The 21,153-nt window shown below is 49.8% G+C and overlaps 1 protein-coding gene across 2 annotated transcripts in view; it reads right to left on the bottom strand.

The window, feature by feature from the left end:
• RB1CC1 (RB1 inducible coiled-coil 1) overlaps positions 1-21,153 on the bottom strand; it is a 183,276-nt gene that overhangs the window by 30,867 nt on the left and 131,256 nt on the right. For both annotated transcript variants that reach the window (XM_077270491.1, XM_077270490.1), the window contains exon 20: positions 1,350-1,408. In XM_077270491.1, coding sequence (XP_077126606.1) covers positions 1,350-1,408 — 59 coding nt within the window. The remainder of the gene's footprint in view (positions 1-1,349; positions 1,409-21,153) is intronic.

Consider the following 21,153-nt stretch of genomic DNA (forward strand, 5'->3'; position numbering starts at 1 on the left):
CATCAGAACTAAGCAGCAACTCTGTCAAATTTGTAACATTCTGCAGATCACTCAGCTAGATAAAAGACTTAAGGTACCTTCACACGAAGCGACGCTGCAGCGATAGCAACAACGATGCCGATCGCTGCAGCGTCGCTGTTTGGTCGCTGGAGAGCTGTCACACAGACCGCTCTCCAGCGACCAACGATGCCGAGGTCCCCGGGTAACCAGGGTAAACATCGGGTTGCTAAGCGCAGGGCCGCGCTTAGTAACCCGATGTTTACCCTGGTTACCAGCGTAAAAGTAAAAATAACAAACAGTACATACTCACCTGCGCGTCCCCCGGCGTCCGCTTCCTGTACTGTGTGAGCGCCGGCCCTAACAGCAGAGCGGTGACGTCACCGCTGTGCTTTTACTTTCACTTTAGGGCCGGCGCTCAGTCAGAGCAGGAAGCGGACGGCAGGGGATGCGCAGGTGAGTATGTACTGTTTGTTTTTTTTACTTTTACGCTGGTAAGCAGGGTAAACATCGGGTTACTAAGCGCGGCCCTGCACTTAGTAACCCGATATTTACCCTGGTTACCAGCGTAAAACATCGCTGGCATCGTTGCTTTTGGTGTCAAACCTGACGATACACGCCGGTCTGACGACCAAATAAAGTTCTGAACTTTATTCAACGACCAGCGATATCACAGCAGGATCCAGATCGCTGCTGCGTGTCAAACACAACGATATCGCTATCCAGGACGCTGCAACGTCACGGATCGTTGTCGTTCTCGTTGTAAAGTCGTTTCGTGTGAAGGTACCTTTACTGATGCTCTGCAGGAGTACAATGGTGGAAGATTTTATAATTATTAACAACATAGCACTCTATGTTGGCTGCTGACATCAACTGTGTATTCCTGTTAACACAATTTTACAACTTTATTTAGCATCAACAGAATTTAGTCCACTTTTTTTTTTGTTGCTTATCCAGAGTTATGACATGCATAACTGCTCAGGACTAATATTAACAATTAGGGTGGCTACCATGCTGTAAACTCCTACCATTTGAAATGTTTATCGTGTGTCATTAACAAATCTGCAATTACTGGAAGTGCAGTAGAATAAGCACAGGGAGCTTACGCTGTGTTTACCGAGCATGACAATAATTATATATTCAAAATCGTAGCATGAATTGTATTATTTATAATATAATGGAACAAGAAAATAGGAAAAAATATATAACACACACACAAATATATATATATATATACATATATATATGTATGTATATATATATATATATATATATATATATATATGTGTGTGTATATAAAGTACGTATCTGTAAAAAAGTGAAAAATATTTCTTTAAAAAATAAAAACTTACTCTCGAATTGCGATTTTCTCAGAATGCCTTGAAGAAACTGATGACATGCTCTGCGACATCTTAAATAAGAAAAAGTAAAATATTAGTTTAAAATATTATTATTATTATTATTATTATACAGGTGCTTTACTTTCAATGTAAAGTGACTGACACTTGTGTTCCATATTTTCCCCATAGGTCACCATAAGTGCAAAGATTCCTAATTATTTACTGTATGTCAGACTACATTTGATCTTCATAACATGGAGGGCAAGTTCATTAGACAATGGCAAATACACTGATAATATATAATGTTTCATATTTGTAGAATCAAGAAACTCTATATATTTTGTGAAATGAAAGGGACAATATGTATCAACAGAATATCATTACATCACTATCTATATTTAAACGACACTAGGCTTAAAGGGGTTCGCCAGAAATAGAAAAAAACAAATAACCAAAGTAAAGGTCATTATAAATACCGTATTTTTCCGACTATAAGACACACTTTTTCCCCAAAAAAATTGTGAGGAAAATAGGGGGGTGAGTCTTATAGTTGGAATGCAGGCTTACCGGCAGTGTGGCGGTGGCAGAGGTGCGGGGATGATGTCACGCGGTGAGCAGGGTCCCTTCCACATGTGAGGTGACGCCGTGGCCCGGTTTTGAAGGAGAGCAGCAGAGCTGGGTGAGTCACGGCGTTCCCTGTGGCGGCGGCCATCTTCCTGAGGCCGTGCGTGCGCAGATTGAGTTTTCTGCTTCCTGGGGCTTCAGGAAAATGGCCGTGGGAGGCCGCGCGTGCGCAGATTGAGATCGCGGCGGTCATTTTCCTGAAGCCCTGGGAAGCAGAGTACTGAATCGGCGCACGCGAGGCCTCAGGAAGATGGCTGCCGCCACCGGGAAAACTGTGACTCACCCAGCTCTGCTGCTCTCCTTCAATACCGCCGTGGCGTCGCCTCAAATGTGGAAGGGACCCTGGCCGCCGCCACCTGAGGAAGTGACCGCACATCTGCCGCCGCCACAGCCTCCCCATGACACCAGGCCATGGCGTCGCCCACCTAAGCAGGAAGGGACCTCAACGCCTCAACGCGTTTCCCTTCCATGATGGCAGTTCGTCAGGAGGCTAATGGAAAAGCCGGTACCAGTAGATACAGCATACAGCGGTCATGACATCCTGGTTGCAAGATATAATTTTTTGTCCTTTGTGTTTATATTAACTCGAGCCTACTGATTAATCATCTGGACCTCCATTTTTTGAGTTATGTATATCTACGAGTATGGTTATTTGGCTCCTTTTTATCTAAGCAGATTTGTCTGCTTCTGGCGATATTAGTGATTATTATCTCTTGTCTCCCTTCCTTCCTTCATTCTTTAGGACGGCACGCTTTTTCTTGAACCGAGGTAATATTGTTGATTGGACTTTTTCCTTAGGGTTCAATAGTGGTTATCTAGGGCGAGCCGTCGGTGAGTCGGGGCGCCAATTTGCGTACAAGCTAGGGTGCCAACCTCCGCTGTTAGGAAGGGTACACTAGGGAGTAATAGGGTTTACTAGGAGCATGTGTTTTTGCATTTTTTGGTTTTGGGGTGTTGGTCTATGGTTGTTTGTCATTAATTTTATTGGTTACTAATAAAGTATATTTTTTAGGTATATTCAAATATTATTTTTTCTCAATAAGACGGACCCCCATCTTATAAAAAAATATTTTTTTCTGCAATTTTCACCCCAAATTTACACCTCTGTGTACAGTAGATGATACTTGATCCACCAGTCATAATGACCCTTGCGCAGATCAGATAATGCTCAGATAACACTTCCATACAAACAAATCTGGTCTTGGTCAATCTATTTCTGCTAATGTACATGAGAAGACCAGGGACAATGAGCCTAACAGGAAAAAATAAATGACTAAAGGAATTATAAATAAAATGCTAAATACTTTTAATTAGCATATCATAGTTGTTCTATCAGTGTAATCCTGTCATCAGTACAGAACAGAGTATGAGTCTGATATAAGGCCTAGTGGTTCGTGTGAAAATTGATAAATTTTTATATTTTGTTTTTTAAATATAGATAGTGATACGGAATATTGAAAATATAAAAGTATTCACCAGAAACATTGAACTCTCTTAATAAGTAGATAACTGATGAGATCTTTGACATTTTAAAGGACCTCCCACTTGCAAGTCCTCGGTACCCGATGGTTTGACATATTTGTATTACAAAACATTTGCAGAGGATTTAACTCCTTACTGAGCGCTGATACGCTTTTTAACGGCGGCAGTTAAGGGCACTTACACCACAGTGCCGCTTTTTAACGGCGCTGAGAAATAAGAGTATAGCGCATCCACAAAGTCGGAATTTCTCTGGGGTTTCGGCTACCGGGGGTAGCAGGGACCCAGAGAACATGATTCGGATCAGTTTTTACCAACCTCAGTGTTGCGACCTTTCCCGGCGCCTGCGCACTGCAGTACTTTGCTCTGCCCTCAACAGGACAGATAAAGTACGCCTGCGCAGGAGCCGTGGCAACAAGCAAAGAAGAGGAAGTCATCATATGAGGATGGGAGACACTGGACCCGGACCGCGACGCCCATCGGACTGGACTAGGACTGCCCCTGGGTGAGTGTAATATAACCTCTTTTTCTCATCTTTCAGGATACATCGGGGGCTTATCTACAGCATTACAGAATGCTGTAGATAAGCCCGATGCCGGGGGGCTTAGCTCATCTTCGATTTTGGGGGTGACAGGTTCCCTTTAAGTACCAAACTGGCTCTGTCACTAAGGGCTCCTTCTCACTTGCGTAAAATACGGCCGAGTCTCGCAGGTTAAAACCTGGCTCAGCCGCCGGCACTCCAGAGCGGAGCGTGCAGGTCCATGTATTGCTGTCCGGCCGCACGCTCCGCTCTGGAGTGCCGGCTGCAGAGCCGGGTTTTAACCTGTGAGACTCGGCCGTATTTTACGCAAGTGAGAAGGAGCCCTAAGGGTTTAACTACGCATATGACCAAGCTATTTAACCCCTAGACCCAATACTCTATCCCATTCCTATCTGATTCTAATTTCTAAACCAGGGATCCTTTAGGGCAGTGTTCCCCAACTCCGGTCCTCAAGAGCCACCAACAGGTCATGTTTTCAGGATTTCCATAGCATTGCACAGGTGATTAAATGCTTGCCTGTCCAGGTGATGCAATTATCACCTTTGCAATAATAAGGAAATCCTTAAAACATAACCTATTGGCGGCTCTTGAGAACCGGAGTTGAGGAACACTGCTTTAGGGTATGTTTCCACGTTCAGGAAACCCAGTGCTTTGGACGCAGCGGATACAACGCTCCACCCAAAGCGCCGCCCCCTGTTGTACGAGCGGTGATTCCAGATGTGTTCATTGAGCACATTCGGAATCACCGCATCGTATTCATTGACTGTGGTATTTATCTGGCGGAGACGGAGCGTCTCTGCCAGATAATTAGACATGCTGCAGTTTATAAAGACGCACCGCATGTCCGGATAAGCAGGGCTGCCGGATGCAGCCCTGCGCACATAGTGGAGACGGGATTTCATAAAATCCCCTCCATTATGCTGTAACATCTGGACGCTGCGGATTGGATGCTGCGGCTGCACGCAGCAAATCCTAATATAATCCGGCACGTGGAAACATACCCTTAGATTGCTCCAATTATAGGCCAATTAATCTTCTTAATGCAGACTGAAGATATTTCCTCCCCTTCTGACCAACAGACTTAGTCTTTGGTTTTCGCAACTAATTCCTAAAGATCAGGTTGGCTTTGTTTAGTTCCGTCACGGTGAGGACAACACCAGGAGGGTAGTGGATTGATGTAGTAAACAGAAATAAAAAGCAAGCCCTGCTCTTAGTTTAGATGCAAGAAGGCTTTTGATCGCTTTAATTATAGTGCTTTGGCACAAAGCACTATATTGTTATTCCATCGTGGTAAACTTCTTATTATTCAGTCCGCAGTTAATGCGGCCCGAACCGCTTCACTCACAGACTCCAGTGAGGTGTCATTTCGAAGCCAGCGTCCCCAAGAGGTGTGCTAAGTATTTTTCGTGTTGATCGGATTTGTAGTTTTGGCGCAACTTGCGTTTGAAAAAAGTGTCTCAATGCATTTCAATAGGGAAATTTCCCCATACGTTTATAATGGGCCTGATTTCTGAGGCAATTTCTAAAAATAACTGCCAAATGCCACCTGGCTGATTAGCTCATTTATTGCGCAGTCAGACACAGTTACTATGCCAACGCCTACGAACTGTACCAAGACACAGTTTTGTCAGATAATATCAGCTCTTAAAGTGACAGCACAATTCCAAAGCACTATCTGTAGTCTTATTATTATTACTAGATGGTGGCCCGATTCTAACGCATCGGGTATTCTAGAATATGCATGTCCACGTAGTATATTGCACAGCCACATAGTATACAGCGCGGAGCCGCGCAGTATACAGCGTGGAGCCGCGCAGCATACAGCGCGGAGCCGCGCAGCATACAGCGCGGAGCCACGCTACAGCGCAGAGCCGCGCAGCATACAGCGCAGAGCCGCGCAGCATACAGCGCAGAGCCGCGCAGCATACAGCGCAGAGCCGCGGAGCATACAGCGCAGAGCCGCGCAGCATACAGCGCAGAGCCGCGCAGCATACAGCGCAGAGCCGCGCAGCATACAGCGCAGAGCCGCGCAGCATACAGCGCAGAGCCGCGCAGCATACAGCGCAGAGCCGCGCAGCATACAGCGCAGAGCCGCGCAGCATACAGCGCAGAGCCGCGCAGCATACAGCGCAGAGCCGCGCAGCATACAGCGCAGAGCCGCGCAGCATACAGCGCAGAGCCGCGCAGCATACAGCGCAGAGCCGCGCAGCGCCGAGCATTATACAGCGCAGAGCCGCGCAGCATACAGCGCAGAGCCGCGCAGCATACAGCGCAGAGCCGCGCAGCATACAGCGCAGAGCCGCGCATTATACAGCGCAGAGCCGCCCAGTATACATCGCAGAGCCGCCCAGTATACATCGCAGAGCCGCCCAGTATACAGCGCAGAGCCGCCCAGTATACAGCGCAGAGCCGCGCAGAATACAGCGCAGAGCCGCGCAGCATACAGCGCAGAGCCGCGCAGCATACAGCGCAGAGCCGCGCAGCATACAGCGCAGAGCCGCGCAGCATACAGCGCAGAGCCGCGCAGCATACAGCGCAGAGCCGCGCAGCATACAGCGCAGAGCCGCGCAGCATACAGCGCAGAGCCGCGCAGCATACAGCGCAGAGCCACGCAGTATACAGCGCAGAGCCACGCAGTATACAGCGCAGAGCTACGCAGTATACAGCGCAGAGCCACGTAGTTATACTGCCCAGTCACGTAGTATATTGTCCAGTCACATAGTATACTGCATATCCCTGTTAAAAAAAAAAAAAAAATGAAAATAAAAAATAGTTACATACTCACCTCCTGGAGCGGCCGGTACCTGATGCTTGTTGCACCTCCTAGGGCGGCCGGTACACGATGCTTGTTGCACCTCCTGGAGCGGCCGGTACCCGATGTTTGTTGCTCGCTCCGGTCCCAAGAGTGCATTGCGGTCTCACGAGATGATGACGTAGCGGTGTCGTGAGACCACACGTCATCATCTCGCGAGACCGCAATGCATGCAGCGGTGACCGGGGCGTCGCGCGGAGCGGGAAAAGCCGGTTCCTGATCCGGAGGGTCCACCGGAGGATGAGTATGTAACTATTTTTTATTTTTTTATTATTTTTAACATTAGATATTTTTACTATTCATGCTGCATAAGCAGCATCAATAGTAAAAAGGTGGTCACACAGGGTTAATAGCATCGTTAACTGAGTGCGTTACACCGCGGTCAACGCTGCCATTAACCCTGTGTGAGCGCTGACCGGGGGGGGAGTATGCGGGCGCCGGGCAGTGAGTGCGGGGAGTAAGGAGCGGCCATTTTCTTCCGTACTGTGCGCGTCGCTGATTGGTCGCGGCAGCTATGACAGGCAGCTGCCGAAACCAATCAGCGAACGAATAACGGTGACAGAAAGACGGAAGTGCCCTTAGGCAATTATATAGTAGATTACCCCGCTCACCAATTCGGACCCCGAGTGGCCCCACCCACCAAATCGGACCCCGAGTGGCCCCACCCACCAAATCGGACCCTGAGGTGCCCAGCCCACCAAATCGGTCCCTGAGGTGCCCCGCCCACCGAATCTGACCCAGAGTGACCCCGCCCACCGAATCGGACCCAGAGTGACCGCGCCCACAAAATCAGACCCAGATTGACCCAACCCACCAAATCAGACCGCCTGAGGGGCACCCAAGTGTGATAGTCTTGCAGGGGCAGCCCGTGCACCATTCCAAAGCACTATCTGTAGTTCCTTCAGGAAATACCCATCTAGTTTATCCTTTATGTTTCAGTCAAGGCCGCTTTCTTATGGCTCTGAGAGTTCCTTAGAGGGCCCCTTCGGCCTCCATTAAAACAGGATTTTTGGTTGCTTACCGTAAAATCTGTTTCTTGAAGCCTCCATTGGGGGACACAGGAACCATGGGTGTATGCTGCTGCCACTAGGAGGCTGACACTATGCAAATAAAAAAGTTAGCTCCTCCTCTGCAGTGTACACCCCACCGACTGGCATTGAACTCTTCAGTTAGTGAGAAAGCAGTAGGAGATAATGAAACAAGGTTGAAAAACCATAACCACAAACTTGAGAACTGTAACGTGAGAACAGTCATAGAACAGATAACAGAAAACATTGGGAGGGTGCTGTGTCCCCCAATGGAGGCTTCAAGAAACAGATTTTACGGTAAGCAACCAAAAATCCTGTTTTCTTTATCGCCTCTCATTGGGGGACACAGGAACCATGGGACGTCCCAAAGCAGTCCCAAGGGCGGGAGAACAGACTTCCATCAGGTCAGAGGACTCACCACTGCCGCCTGCAGGATCCTTCTGCCTAGGCTGGCGTCCGCCGATGCGTAGGTATGGACCTTGTAAAATTTGGCGAACGTGTGGATGGAAGACCAAGTTGCCGCTTTGCAAAGCTGTAGGGCGGAAGCCCTGTGGTGCACCGCCCAGGAGGCGCCGACTGCCCGGGTAGAGTGAGCCTTAATCCCAGGAGGGGGCACTCTGTTCTTGACCCGGTAAGCCTCCAAAATTGCCGTTCTGATCCAACGAGCAATAGTCGCTTTAGAAGCCGGCTGGCCTCTGCGCGTGCCATTAGGAATGACGAAAAAAGAATCCGTCTTCCGGAAAGAGGATGTTCTATCCAGATAAATCCTCACTGCCCTGACTAGGTCTAGCTTGTTCAACGATCGCTCCAGAGGATGAGTCGGAGCTGGACAAAAGGAAGGTAGAACGATGTCCTCGTTGAGGTGGAAGGTGGAAACCACCTTAGGAAGAAAAGAAGGTGGAGGACGGAAGACCACCTTGTCCTGGTGAAGGACCAAAAACGGAGGGCGGCAAGACAGTGCCGCCAGCTCGGAAACGCGGCGAATGGACGTGATGGCCACAAGAAAGGCCACCTTCCAAGATAAAACTGATAGAGGAATCTCCCTAAGAGGTTCAAAGGGAGAAACCTTCAAAACGTCCAGTACCAGGTTTAAGTCCCAAGCCTCCACAGGGGCCCTGAACGGCGGGACCGCGTGGGCTACCCCCTGAAAGAAGGTCTTAACCTGTGGCCGAGAGGCCAAGGTCTTCTGAAAGAGGATGGAAAGCGCAGAGACCTGACCCTTCAGGGAACTAAGAGCCAGGCCCGAATCCAGTCCTGCCTGAAGGAAGGCCAAAAGAGAAGGCAGGGAAAAAACCATAGGCGGCACGCGGTTGGACTCGCACCAACGGAAGTAGGCCTTCCAGGTGCGGTAGTAGATCCTGGAAGACGAAGGCTTCCGAGCCTGAATCATGGTGTGAATCACACGGTCCGAAAGGCCGGACGCTCTTAGAACCGCGGTCTCAACAGCCACGCCGTTAAACTGAGCGACCGAGAACTCGGGTGGCAGATCGGACCCTGGGACAGCAGATCGGGCCTGTCTGGAAGGTGCCAGGGAGCGTCCGCGAGAAGGTTGACGAGCTCCGCGAACCAAGCTCTCCTGGGCCAATCCGGGGCGATCAGGATGACCGGCACCCCTTCCGCTTTGATCTTCTTCAACAGTTTGGGAAGTAATGGAAGGGGTGGGAACAGGTAGGGCAGCTTGAACTGTGACCAAGGAATGGCCAGGGCATCGACGCCCACTGCGAGAGGATCGCGTGACCTGGAGACGAATTGCGGAACCTTCCTGTTGATTCGAGACGCCGTGAGATCCACATCCGGAGTTCCCCATCGAAGGCAAATCTGATGGAAGACCTCCGGATGCAGGGACCATTCCCCTGCCGCGAGACCCTCGCGGCTGAGGAAGTCGGCGGCCCAGTTTTCTACGCCGGGGATATGCACCGCGGATATCACCGGAACCGTTGCCTCTGCCCAAAGGAGGATCTTGGATACCTCGGCAAGGGCCAAGGAGCTCCGAGTCCCCCCCTGATGGTTGACATATGCCACAGCCGTGGCGTTGTCCGTCTGGATCCGGACTGGAAGGCCCCTGAGGATCCTTTCCCAATGGCGGAGGGACAGAAAGATGGCCCGAATTTCGAGGACGTTGATCGGCAGCGCAGACTCCTGCGGCGACCAACGGCCCTGAACCGTCAGGTGGCGAAAAACCGCACCCCAGCCGATCAGGCTGGCATCCGTTGTCACCACCTGCCAGTGAACCGGAAGGAAGGACCTGCCCTGGGAGATGAGAGGAGACGTCAGCCACCAGTTGAGAGACCGCTTGACCCGAGAGGAGAGTCTGATCGGCCGATCCAGGGAGAAGACCGACCTGTCCCACTGAGACAGAATGGCTTGCTGAAGGGGCCGAGAATGGAATTGGGCGAAGGGAATCGCTTCCAAGGTAGCTACCATCCTCCCCAGAACCTTCATGGCCGATCGGAGTGAGGGAGGCCGAGGTCCCTGGAGCAAGAGTATGTCCCGACAAAGGGTGGATCTCTTCTCCTTGGGAAGGAAGACTCTGGACTGACGAGTGTCGAAAAGCATGCCCAAAAAGATGATGCGCTGAGAAGGAATAAGGCAGGACTTCTTCCGGTTGACCAGCCATCCGAAACGGGATAAGGTGTCGAGAACAATGGACAAGCTTTCGTGGGCCTGAGCAAAGGACGGAGCCTTGATGAGGATGTCGTCGAGGTATGGAAACAGGACCAAGCCTCTGACTCTCAAAACGGCCATCAGCGCCGCCATGATTTTCGTGAACACCCTTGGCGCGGTTGCGAGACCGAACGGCAGGGCGACGAACTGAAAATGATCTTGTTGCACTGCAAAGCGCAGGAAACGGTGATGACCGGGAAAAATTGGAACATGTAGGTAGGCGTCCTGGATATCTATAGAGCATAGAAATTCCTGAGCCTCCATGGAAGCAATTACTGAACGAAGGGATTCCATCCTGAAGTGTTTCAGGCGAACCCTCCTGTTCAGCAATTTGAGGTCCAGAATGGGACGAACCTTGCCGTCTTTTTTCGGTACCACAAAGAGGTTCGAGTAGAAACCCGTGTACCGTTCCCTTTCTGGAACGGGAACAATCACCCCGGATTTTAGCAGAGAAGCGATGGCTGCGAAGAAGCCCGGAACCAAAGCTGGATCTTTTGGAGGACGAGATTGGAAGAAACGATCCCTGGGTCGGGAGGCGAACTCTATCTTGTATCCCGAGGATACAACTTCCCTGACCCATGCATCCTCTACTGCGGAAATCCAGACGTCCCTGAAACGGAGAAGACGGCCCCCCAACCTGGGAGTTGGGCTGGAGTCTTGCCGAGAGTCATGCGGAAGTGGATCTTCCAGTCCTGGGCCTGGACGATCTACCCTGGGAATAGCGAGGACGCCAGGACGGAGTGGGCCTGAAGGACACCGCCTTCTTCTCTTGACGTGCCTGTGGCCTCTGTTGCTGCTGGGAAAAGGAATTTGATGCAGCGAAGCGACGAAAAGGCCGAAACGAGCGAAACTGCCGTCTAGGAGGAGGGCGACGAGGTTTAGCCTGGGGGAGAAGGGAACTTGTGCCCCCAGTGGCATCCTTAATGATCTGGTCCAGCTGGGAACCAAAGAGACGAGAGCCCTGGAAGGGCAGACTAGTGAGGGACTTTTTGGAGGACAAGTCCGCCTGCCAGGCCTTGAGCCAAACGGTCCGGCGAATGGCAACGGCATTGCTGGAAGCCTGAGCAGCACAAGAGGCGACATCCAGGGAGGCGGAAACCAGGTATTCACCAGCGTGGGAAATCTGGTTGGCAAGTTCCGCTAATTGCGCGGGAGGAGCCCCGTCCAGGATACCTCGCCGTAGATCCTTGGCCCATATTGAGATGGATTTTGAAGCCCAAGTGGAAGCAAAGGCTGGGCATAGCGTTGCTGAAGCCGCTTCAAAGGCAGATTTCGCAAAAGATTCTATAACTCTGTCGTTAGAATCCTTCAGAGACGCTCCGCCGGACAGTGGAAGCACCGTGTTGGCGGACAGCCTGGAAACAGGGGGATCCACCGAGGGAGAGACCGTCCAATTGGCGGTAAGATCTGGTGAAAAAGGATATAACACCCCCAGACGTTTTCCCCTCTGAAAACGTCTGGTCGGATTCTCTCTCTCTCTGGCCAGGATTTCCTCGAATTCAGGATGAGGAGCAAAAAATTTTGAAGGTGGTTTGGCCCGTCTAAACGAAACCGCCTGATCTGCGGGTTCCGTAGAGGGATCCTTGATGCCACAGGTTTGGTTTATAGCCCGAATGAGGTTCTGGACCGACTCACTCATGGTGGCGATTTGCCTAGGATCCAGCTCCGAAAATTCGTCTGAGGGCGCATCAGATAAAGCCTCGCCTGACTCAGGGGAGGAGGAACGGTGCGACACCAACCGCGGGGGAGGGCCGTGCGGCGAGATGGAACGCGAAGAGGACTCAGACCGACGTTCCTGTCTGGACCTTTTGTGGCTAATCAAGGAGGGCTCGGGCGGCGGTTCCTGCGACCCGCTGGCCACTGCAGGGGTCTGCAGGGGAAACCGATCCAGCGCGGACACCAGGGTTTGAGACACCCGTGTTAAATCGGCCACCGATTGTGACAGAGAAGCGGCCCAGCCTGGGATGGGGGGATCACTCTCGGGCGGAACAGCCGGGGGATCCTGGGCGGTGGGAACAATCGGGTTGCTGCAGGACTGACACAACGGGGAGGACTGACCTGAGGGAAGTTTGCTGTTACAGGATGAACATGCAAAGTACGTGACTAAGGCAGTAGATGAAGAAGAAGTAGGGGGGCGAGAGCGGCCCCCTTTAGAGGAAGACATCTTGAGGGACCCTGAAGATGCCAGTTGGTTAGGGGACAGTGTGCAGAGGGGGGTGTCAGACTGCAGTGCAGCTACTCACGGACCCGGTCCTGGAAGATGTCCCACTTGTCCTTGGTGGAGAAATCCCCTGTGCTGAGCTCACAGAAGATGCGGGCGAAGGAGCGTGGCGCGCTGCGGGAGGCACTGCAAGGGCTGCTGCTGTGGTGTGAAGCGATGCTAACACCAGACGAGTGTCCCACGAGGAAGGGGGCGGAGCTAGACGCAGAGGCGCCGGTGGGCAGGTCCTAGTATGTCGGGCGGGAAAAAGCCCGCCCGCAGAAGCGGAAGTGACAGATCCGAAGACCGGAAGTAGGCCCCGGCCGAAGCCGGGGCCTAAATTAGGAACCGGCGGCCGGGAAACGAGCCGCGGCGCCGGTATAGAGCGCCAGAGCGATGCGCCGCGACGGGAGGCTGGCGGCACAGGCGCCGCAGCCTGCCAGGCTGCGCCACTGAAGGGCGCCACAGTCCACCTCCTGCGGCGCCGGAGCAATGCGCTGCAGCGATAAGCAGCGCGATAGACTGCAGGGCTGCTGCGCTGAGGACTGTGCCCAGGGAAAAACCGCAGCACTGATAGTGCGCCGCGGAAAGGAGTGAACCGCTGGAGCAGAAGGCCCTTGCAGAATAGGATAAGAAGGGATAGGGGACATACTCACCTAAAAACATCCCACGCCGTACTAACCTTAAAAAAAAGGGTGAAACGTCCAGGGCTGATGGACGTCCTCGTCTCCTCCAACCGACAGGCTCTGGTGGGCGAGTGGGTGGGGGACGGAGCCAGGACCGGACTTCTGAGCACGCTGGTGTGCCAGGATCTTGGTCCTGGTGAGGGATCAATGAGGATACGGGGTGGCAGTACACACCGTACTCATAGTCCGCTTGTGGGAATACAGGTGTGACTATTCACCCTGTATCCCTCCGAGGAAACCTGCAAGAAAACGACGCACATTGAGGTAGATAAGGGTCTAATGAAAGACCCGTGTCCACCTCCTACTGACACTAAGCTAAAACTGAAGAGTTCAATGCCAGTCGGTGGGGTGTACACTGCAGAGGAGGAGCTAACTTTTTTATTTGCATAGTGTCAGCCTCCTAGTGGCAGCAGCATACACCCATGGTTCCTGTGTCCCCCAATGAGAGGCGATAAAGAAATTACCATATGATATTTCCACTAGTTTTCGGATATCAAATGGAACAAGGCAGGGATGTCCGTTGTCACCCCTACTATTTGCCATGTGTATTAAACCATCGGCTGTGAATATACATCAAAATCCCAATATTTCAGGTGTTGAAGGGGATACATTTTACAATTTCACTATTTGCAGACGATGTTCTGTTAACCTTTAATAGGCTCCACATTACATTTTCCAACCTTAAAGAAGGCCTACAGGAGTTTGGGCGCTTGTCGGGGTATAGGATTAATGCCTCAAAAACTGAAACGCTACAGTCAAACGTTTCCCCGGAGGTATTGGAGTATCTTAAAATAAATTACAAGTTAAATTGGAAGCTTGATTCAATTACTTATTTGGTGGTTAATTTAACATTATCTTATCACACCTTGTATTCCAGTAATTTTCCCTCCTTGTTCAGGGATTTGAAAAGTACATTAGATAAATGGAAGACACCTTCTCTCTCTTTAATGGGGTGCAGAGCGGAGATGAAAATGTCTCCATTACTTAAATTAATATACTGCTTTGGAACTCTACCTGTAAGCGTTCCCATAAGGGAACTTAAATCACTTTAAGCCACCATAATGAAATTTATATGGAATAATAAACGCTATAGAATCTCTAAGAGAATTTTAATTGCTCATAAGGTACAAGGATGCTTGTCAGTTCCATATATCACCAAGTATTACCGGGCTACCCACCTAAGAAGGTGTATTATCCTGGGCTTCTCTTTGGGCCTACAATAAATGGACAGAGATAGAGAAGCTGTGGCTAGCTCCTATTCATCCGAACATTCAAATGTGGTCAAGGCGTCCAATTAAGACATCAACACCTTTATTGGGGCCCATTCAGTTCAATAGAGATAACTGGTGTTCATGGTTCACTGGTTTGGTTTGGCGTCCCTAAATTCACCAATGATATAATTTATATTTCAGCCACTAATTCCGAATAGCTTAGACTCTTCTATGGTTCATCCATGGATTTCTGATTTACATTTGCTGATGTGGTTGATGGAAATTCTTTGGAAATCCATAAGTTTAACTATATAAAAGAAAATGTTTCTATATGTAACTGTTAATTTTACCATTACCTGCAAATTAAACACCTAGACTTAATATTATTTGGTTCTACGAGTTTTTCCCAACCGATGCTTTCAAGTAACATTCAGAATAAGCTGACATGTCTGTGTGCATGAGGAACAACACTTTCTGGATGTTATATGACACTTATTCAGCAGTTTCACCAGTTTTCTTCCCTGCTGGTGGGAGGTGATTTGCTGCTATGAGGTCTCCCATACAGAGCAGAGCACAGCAAGTAGAGAAGTATACCTGCTCTTCATTCCTTAGTTAGCAAAAAAAAAAAACAGCAGCAGAATGGATGAAATTATATAGCAGTAAAGTCTGGTGTAGATGTGAATTCAGCTCTGTGGTGAGATAAAAGACTTGCTAGAAAGCTCAGCATAATCTTTCTGTGTCTCCTTCTTATGCTCACTCCTTTATCCTTACCATTCCACAGAGTACAGTATGCTGCTTAACCAGACACCACAGTGATCTGGAAGTCTGTCCTGGTCAAGATGGATTTAAGTTGTTTTTTCATAGTGAATTTTGAGTTTAAGTGGTAAGAGGAGGAGAAGAAATGGCTCATAAGTTTTAAAAGCAGAATTCTATGATTAGATAAATTACAAAGTTTCTTTTAGTTGCTTGTCTATTGATTTTTTGTAAAGTTTGTTAAGCATTCAAAAAGAACCTGAAGACCTACCTCTTCTGACAAGACTACAACTTCCAGTAACTACCGATTGACCAAACTGCTGCAAGACCAGCTCTACCCTCACCTATTGTATCCTCACCCATTCCTTGTAGATTGTGAGCCCTCACGAGCAGGGTCCTCTCTCCTACTGTACCAGTCGTGACTTGTATTGTTTAAGATTATTGTACTTGTTTTGATTATGCATACCCCTCCTCACATGTAAAGCTGAATGTACATAGTACTGAGAGGACTATCAATGCCTGGTCTACATCTGATGCTAAAAAAAAAAAAGAAAGAGGCAAATGTCAAGAGCCGACATAACTACTTAAATTCACAGAATCCTCTGCAAAATCTAAGCAAAAAAACGTGGGAACATACTCTAAGGTACCAACAGCCGATAATTTTTTGGAAAAATCAAAAGAATAAGAATAGGGCAAGGGCTACATGGTGACATATGTCAAGAGGCAGCAAGTGGCACAATCAAAATGATTTTTTTTTCTTTTATATTTTTATTGAAATTTTTCATAAGAAATGGTAGTGGATAAAGGGAAGGGAAGATGGGGAAGGGGTTAACATTGGGAAAAAAAAAAAAAGGGTGAGGGAAAAGGGAATCAATATAATTAGAGAACCAAATATCAATCTCAAATAGACAAGAAAAAAATGCATTAAATATGATCTTTTGAATAGAATATACTACAATTTTTTTTATGCAATGTATTGGAAAGAGATATAAAGTAACAATCTTTATCCACTTTGCATGACTACAAGAGATTTACTCTTTACAAAACTTGTCATTCCAAATCCTCCATTTTTTCAGATATTTTCTAATACCATTGGTGTTGGCAGCAAATCTCCATTCTAATGCACTATGCTGATGGATGTTATCTAGAATATCTGTAAAGCTGGGTGAATCCGATATTTTCCACCAGAGTTCTATTGCACTTTTGACTACTAGAAATATATGTATTAGGATGTATTTGACCTGAGGATCAATTCCTTCCATGTCCAGAGAAAGGAGAGCCCTCTGGGGAGTAATCACACAATTTTTAACAAATAAATTAATATGAAATGAAACTTTTGACCATAGAGGTTTTATTTTCGGGCAGCCCCAAAAAAGATGAAAAAGATTTCCTTGATATCCGCACTTCCTCCAGCACAAAGGAGAGTGATCCTGATATATATGCGCAAGTCTAATTGGTGTGTAGTACCAAAAACAGGATTTTTGGTTGCTTACCGTAAAATCTGTTTCTTGGAGCGTCCATTGGGGGGACACAGGAACCATGGGTGTATGCTGCTGCCACTAGGAGGCTGACACTATGCAAATAAAAAAGTTAACTCCTCCTCTGCAGTGTACACCCCACCGACTGGCATTATACTCTTCAGTTAGTGAGAAAGCAGTAGGAGATAAATAACAAGGTTGAAAACCATAACCACAAACTTGAGAATGGTAAACGTGAGAGCAGTCATAGAACATAAAACAACAGAAACTGAGAAACATTGGGAGGGTGCTGTGTTCCCAATGGAGGCTCCAAGAAACAGATTTTACGGTAAGCAACCAAAAATCCTGTTTTCTTTATCGCCTCTCATTGGGGGACACAGGAACCATGGGACGTCCCAAAGCAGTCCCAAGGGCGGGAAGAAACAGACTTCCATCAGGCCAGCGGACTCACCACTGCCGCCTGCAAGATCCTTCTGCCTAGGCTGGCGTCCACCGAAGCGTAGGTATGGACCTAGTAAAATTTGGCGAACGTGTGGATGGAAGACCAGGTTGCCGCTTTGCAAAGCTGTAGGGCGGAAGCCCTGTGGTGCATTGCCGCTTTGCAAAGCTGTAGGGCGGAAGCCCTGTGGTGCACCGCCTAGGAGGCGCCGACTGCCCGGGTAGAGTGAGCCTTGATCCCAGGAGGAAGCACTCTGTTCTTAACCCGGTAAGCCTCCAGAATAGCCGTTCTGATCCAGCGATCAATAGTCGCCTTAGAAGCCGGTTGGCCTCTGCGCGAGCCATCAGGAATGACGAAAAGAGAATCCGTCTTCCGCAAAGTGGACGTTCTATCCAGCTACCCTGACGAGGTCCAGCTTGTTCAACTATCGCTCCAGAGGATGAGTTGGAGCTGGACAAAAAGAAGGTAGAACGATGTCCTCGTTGAGGTAGAAGGTGGAAATCACCTTAGGAAGAAAAGAAGGCGGAGGCCTGAGAACCACCTTGTCCTGGTGGATGACCAAGAACGGAGGACGGCAAGACAGGGCCAAGTCGGAAACGCGGTGGATAGAAGTGATGGCCACAAGAAAGGCCACCATCCAAGATAGAACTGACAGGGGAACCTCCCTGAGAGGCTCAAAGGGGGAAACCCTCAGAACGTCCAGTACCAGGTTTAAATCCCATGAATCCACAGGGGCCCTATACGGAGGGACAGCGTGGGCTACTCCTTGAAGGAAGGTCTTGACCTGTGGTCGGGAAGATAAAGTCTTCTGAAAAAGGATGGAAAGCGCAGAGACCTGGCCCTTCAGGGAACTAAGAGCCAAGCCCGAATCCAGTCCTGCCTGAAGGAAGGCCAAAATGGAAGGCAGGGAAAAAGACATGGGTGAAACGTTGTTGGACTCGCACCAACGGAAATAAGCCTTCCAGGTACGATAGTAGATCCTGGAAGATGAAGCCTGAATCATGGTGTGAATCACCCGGTCCGAAAGGCCGGACGCTCTTAGAACAGCGGTCTCAACAGCCACGCTGTTAAACTGAGCGACCGAGAATTCGGGTGGCAGATCGGACCCTGAGACAGCAGATCGGGCCTGTCTGGAAGGCGCCAGGGAGCATCCGCGAGAAGACTGACAAGCTCCGCGAACCAAGCTCTCCTGGGCCAATCCGGGGCGATCAGAATGACGGGCACCCCTTCCACTTTGATCTTTTCCAACAGTTTGGGAAGTAATGGAAGGGGTGGGAACAGGTAGGGCAGCACGAACTGTGACCAAGGAATGGCCAGAGCGTCGACGCCCACTGCGAGAGGATCGCGAGACCTGGAGACGAACTGCGGAACCTTCCGTTCATTCGAGACGCAGTGAGGTCCACGTCCGGAGTCCACCATCGAAGACAAATCTGATGGAAGACCTCCGGATGCAAGGACCATTCCCCTGCCGCGAGACCCTCGCAGCTGAGGAAGTCGGCGGCCCAATTGTCCACGCCGGGGATATGCACCGCGGATATCACTGGAACCGTTGCCTCTGCCCAGAGAAGGATCTTGGATACCTCGGCCAAGGAGCTCCGAGTCCCCCCTTGATGGTTGACATATGCCACCGCTGTGGCATTGTCCGTCTGGATACGGATAGGAAGGCCCCTGAGAATCCCTTCCCAGTGACAAAGGGACAGAAAAATGGCCCGGATCTCGAGGACATTGATTGGCAAGGTTGACTCTTGCGCCGACCAGCGGCCCTGCACAGTCAGGTGGCGAAACACCGCACCCCAGCCGAGCAGGCTAGCATCCGTCGTCACCACTTGCCAGTGAACTGGAAAGGATCTGCCCTGGGAGACGAGAGGTGAGGTGAGCCACCAGTTGAGAGCCCGTTTGACCCGGGGAGAGTCGGATCGGGCGGTCCAGGGAGAAGACAGACCTGTTCCACTGAGACAGGATGGCTTGCTGAAGAGGTCGCGAGTGAAATTGGGAGAAGGGAATCGCTTCCAATGTTGCTACCATCCTCCCCAAAACCTACATGGCCGATCGGAAGGAGGGAGACCGAGGGCCCTGGAGCACGCGTATGTCCCGACAAAGAATGGATCTCTTGTCTTTGGGAAGAAAGATGATGCGCTGAGAAGGAATAAGACAGGACTTCTTCCGGTTGACCAGCCACTCGAAACGGGCTAGGGTGTCGAGAACGATGGACAGGCTTTCGTGGGCCTGAGAAAAGGACGGAGCCTTGATGAGGATGTCGTCGAGGTATGGAAACAGAACCAGGCCTCCGACCCTCAAGATGGCCATCAGCGCTGCCATGATCTTCGTGAAAACCCTTGGGGCGGTTGCTAGACCGAACGGCAGGGCAACGAACTGAAAATGTTTCTGAAGCACTGCAAAGCGCAGGTATCGGTGATGTCCCGGGAATATCGGAACATGGAGGTAGGCGTCCTGAATATCCATGGAGCGCAGAAATTCCTGAGCCTCCATGGAAGCAATTACTGAACGAAGGGATTCAATCCTGAAGTGCTTCAGACGGACTCTCCTGTTCAGCAATTTGAGATCCAGGATGGGACGCACCCTGCTGTCTTTTTTCGGTACCACAAAAAGGTTTGAATAGAAACCTGTGAACCGTTTTTTTTCTGGGACGGGAACGAATACCCCGGCTTTGAGGAGAGACGCGATGGCTGCGAAGAAACCCGGAGCTAGAGCGAGGTCTCTTGGAGGTCGGGATTCGAAGAAACGATCCCGGGGTCTTGAAAGGAACTATCTTGTATCCCGAGGATACAACTTCCCTGACCCAAGCGTCCTCTACCGAGGAGATCCAGACGTCCCGGAAGAAGAGGAGACGGCCGCCCAGCCTGGGAGGTGGGCTGGCTACTAGCCGAGAGTCATGCCGAGGTGGTTCCTCCAGTCCTGGACCTGGAGGATCTACCCTGGGAGTAGCAAGGACGCCAGGAAGGAGTGGGCCTAAAGGATACCGTCTTCTTCTCTTGACGGGCCTGTGGCCTCTGTTGCTGCTGGGAGAAGGAATTTGATGCCGCGAAGCGCCGAAAAGGACGAAAAGACCGAAATTGACGTCTAGGAGGGCGACGAGGCTTGGCCTGGGGAAGAAGGGAACTCGTGCCCCCTGTAGCGTCCTTAATGATTTGGTCCAGCTTAGAACCAAAGAGACGAGACCCCTGAAAAGTCAGGCTGTAAGGGACTTTTTTGAAGACAAATCCGCCTGCCAGGCCTTAAGCCAAACGGTCCGGCGGATGGCAACCGCGTTGCTGGACGCCTGAGCTGCACAAGACGCGGCGTCCAGAGAGGCGGAGACCAGATAATCACCCGCGTGAGAAATCTGGTTGGCAAGTTCCGCCAGCTGTCCGGATGGAACCCCGTCCAGAATGCCCTGACGGAGCTGTTTGGCCCATTTGGATATGGATTTTGAAACCTAAGTGGAAGCAAAGGCCGGGCAAAGACTAGCTGAGGCCGCTTCAAAGGCTGATTTCGCAAAAGATTCTATGACTCTATCGTTAGAATCCTTCAGAGATGCTCCGCCGGACAGTGGGAGGACTGTGTTGGTGGACAGTCTGGAAACTGGAGGGTCCACCGAAGGAGAAGCAGTCCAATTAGCGGCGAGCTCCGGACAAAAGGGATATACACTATGTTCCAAATTATTATGCAAATTAAATTTTTCTCAGATTTTCCTAAAAGGTTGGGGCAAATGACAATCAGTCTAATAAATGTCATCACCCGTTAGAATATATAATCTCCAAAATGAATAAAAACTCAAAATGCACTGTTCCAAATTATTAGGCACTGTAGAATTTCTAAACATTTGATATGTTTTAAAGAACAGAAAATGCTCATTTGTGGAATTCGTGGCATTAGGAGGTCACATTCACTGAACAAAAAA

Source organism: Ranitomeya variabilis, chromosome 6, assembly GCF_051348905.1.
Source record: "Ranitomeya variabilis isolate aRanVar5 chromosome 6, aRanVar5.hap1, whole genome shotgun sequence".
Lineage (NCBI taxonomy): Eukaryota > Metazoa > Chordata > Amphibia > Anura > Dendrobatidae > Ranitomeya > Ranitomeya variabilis.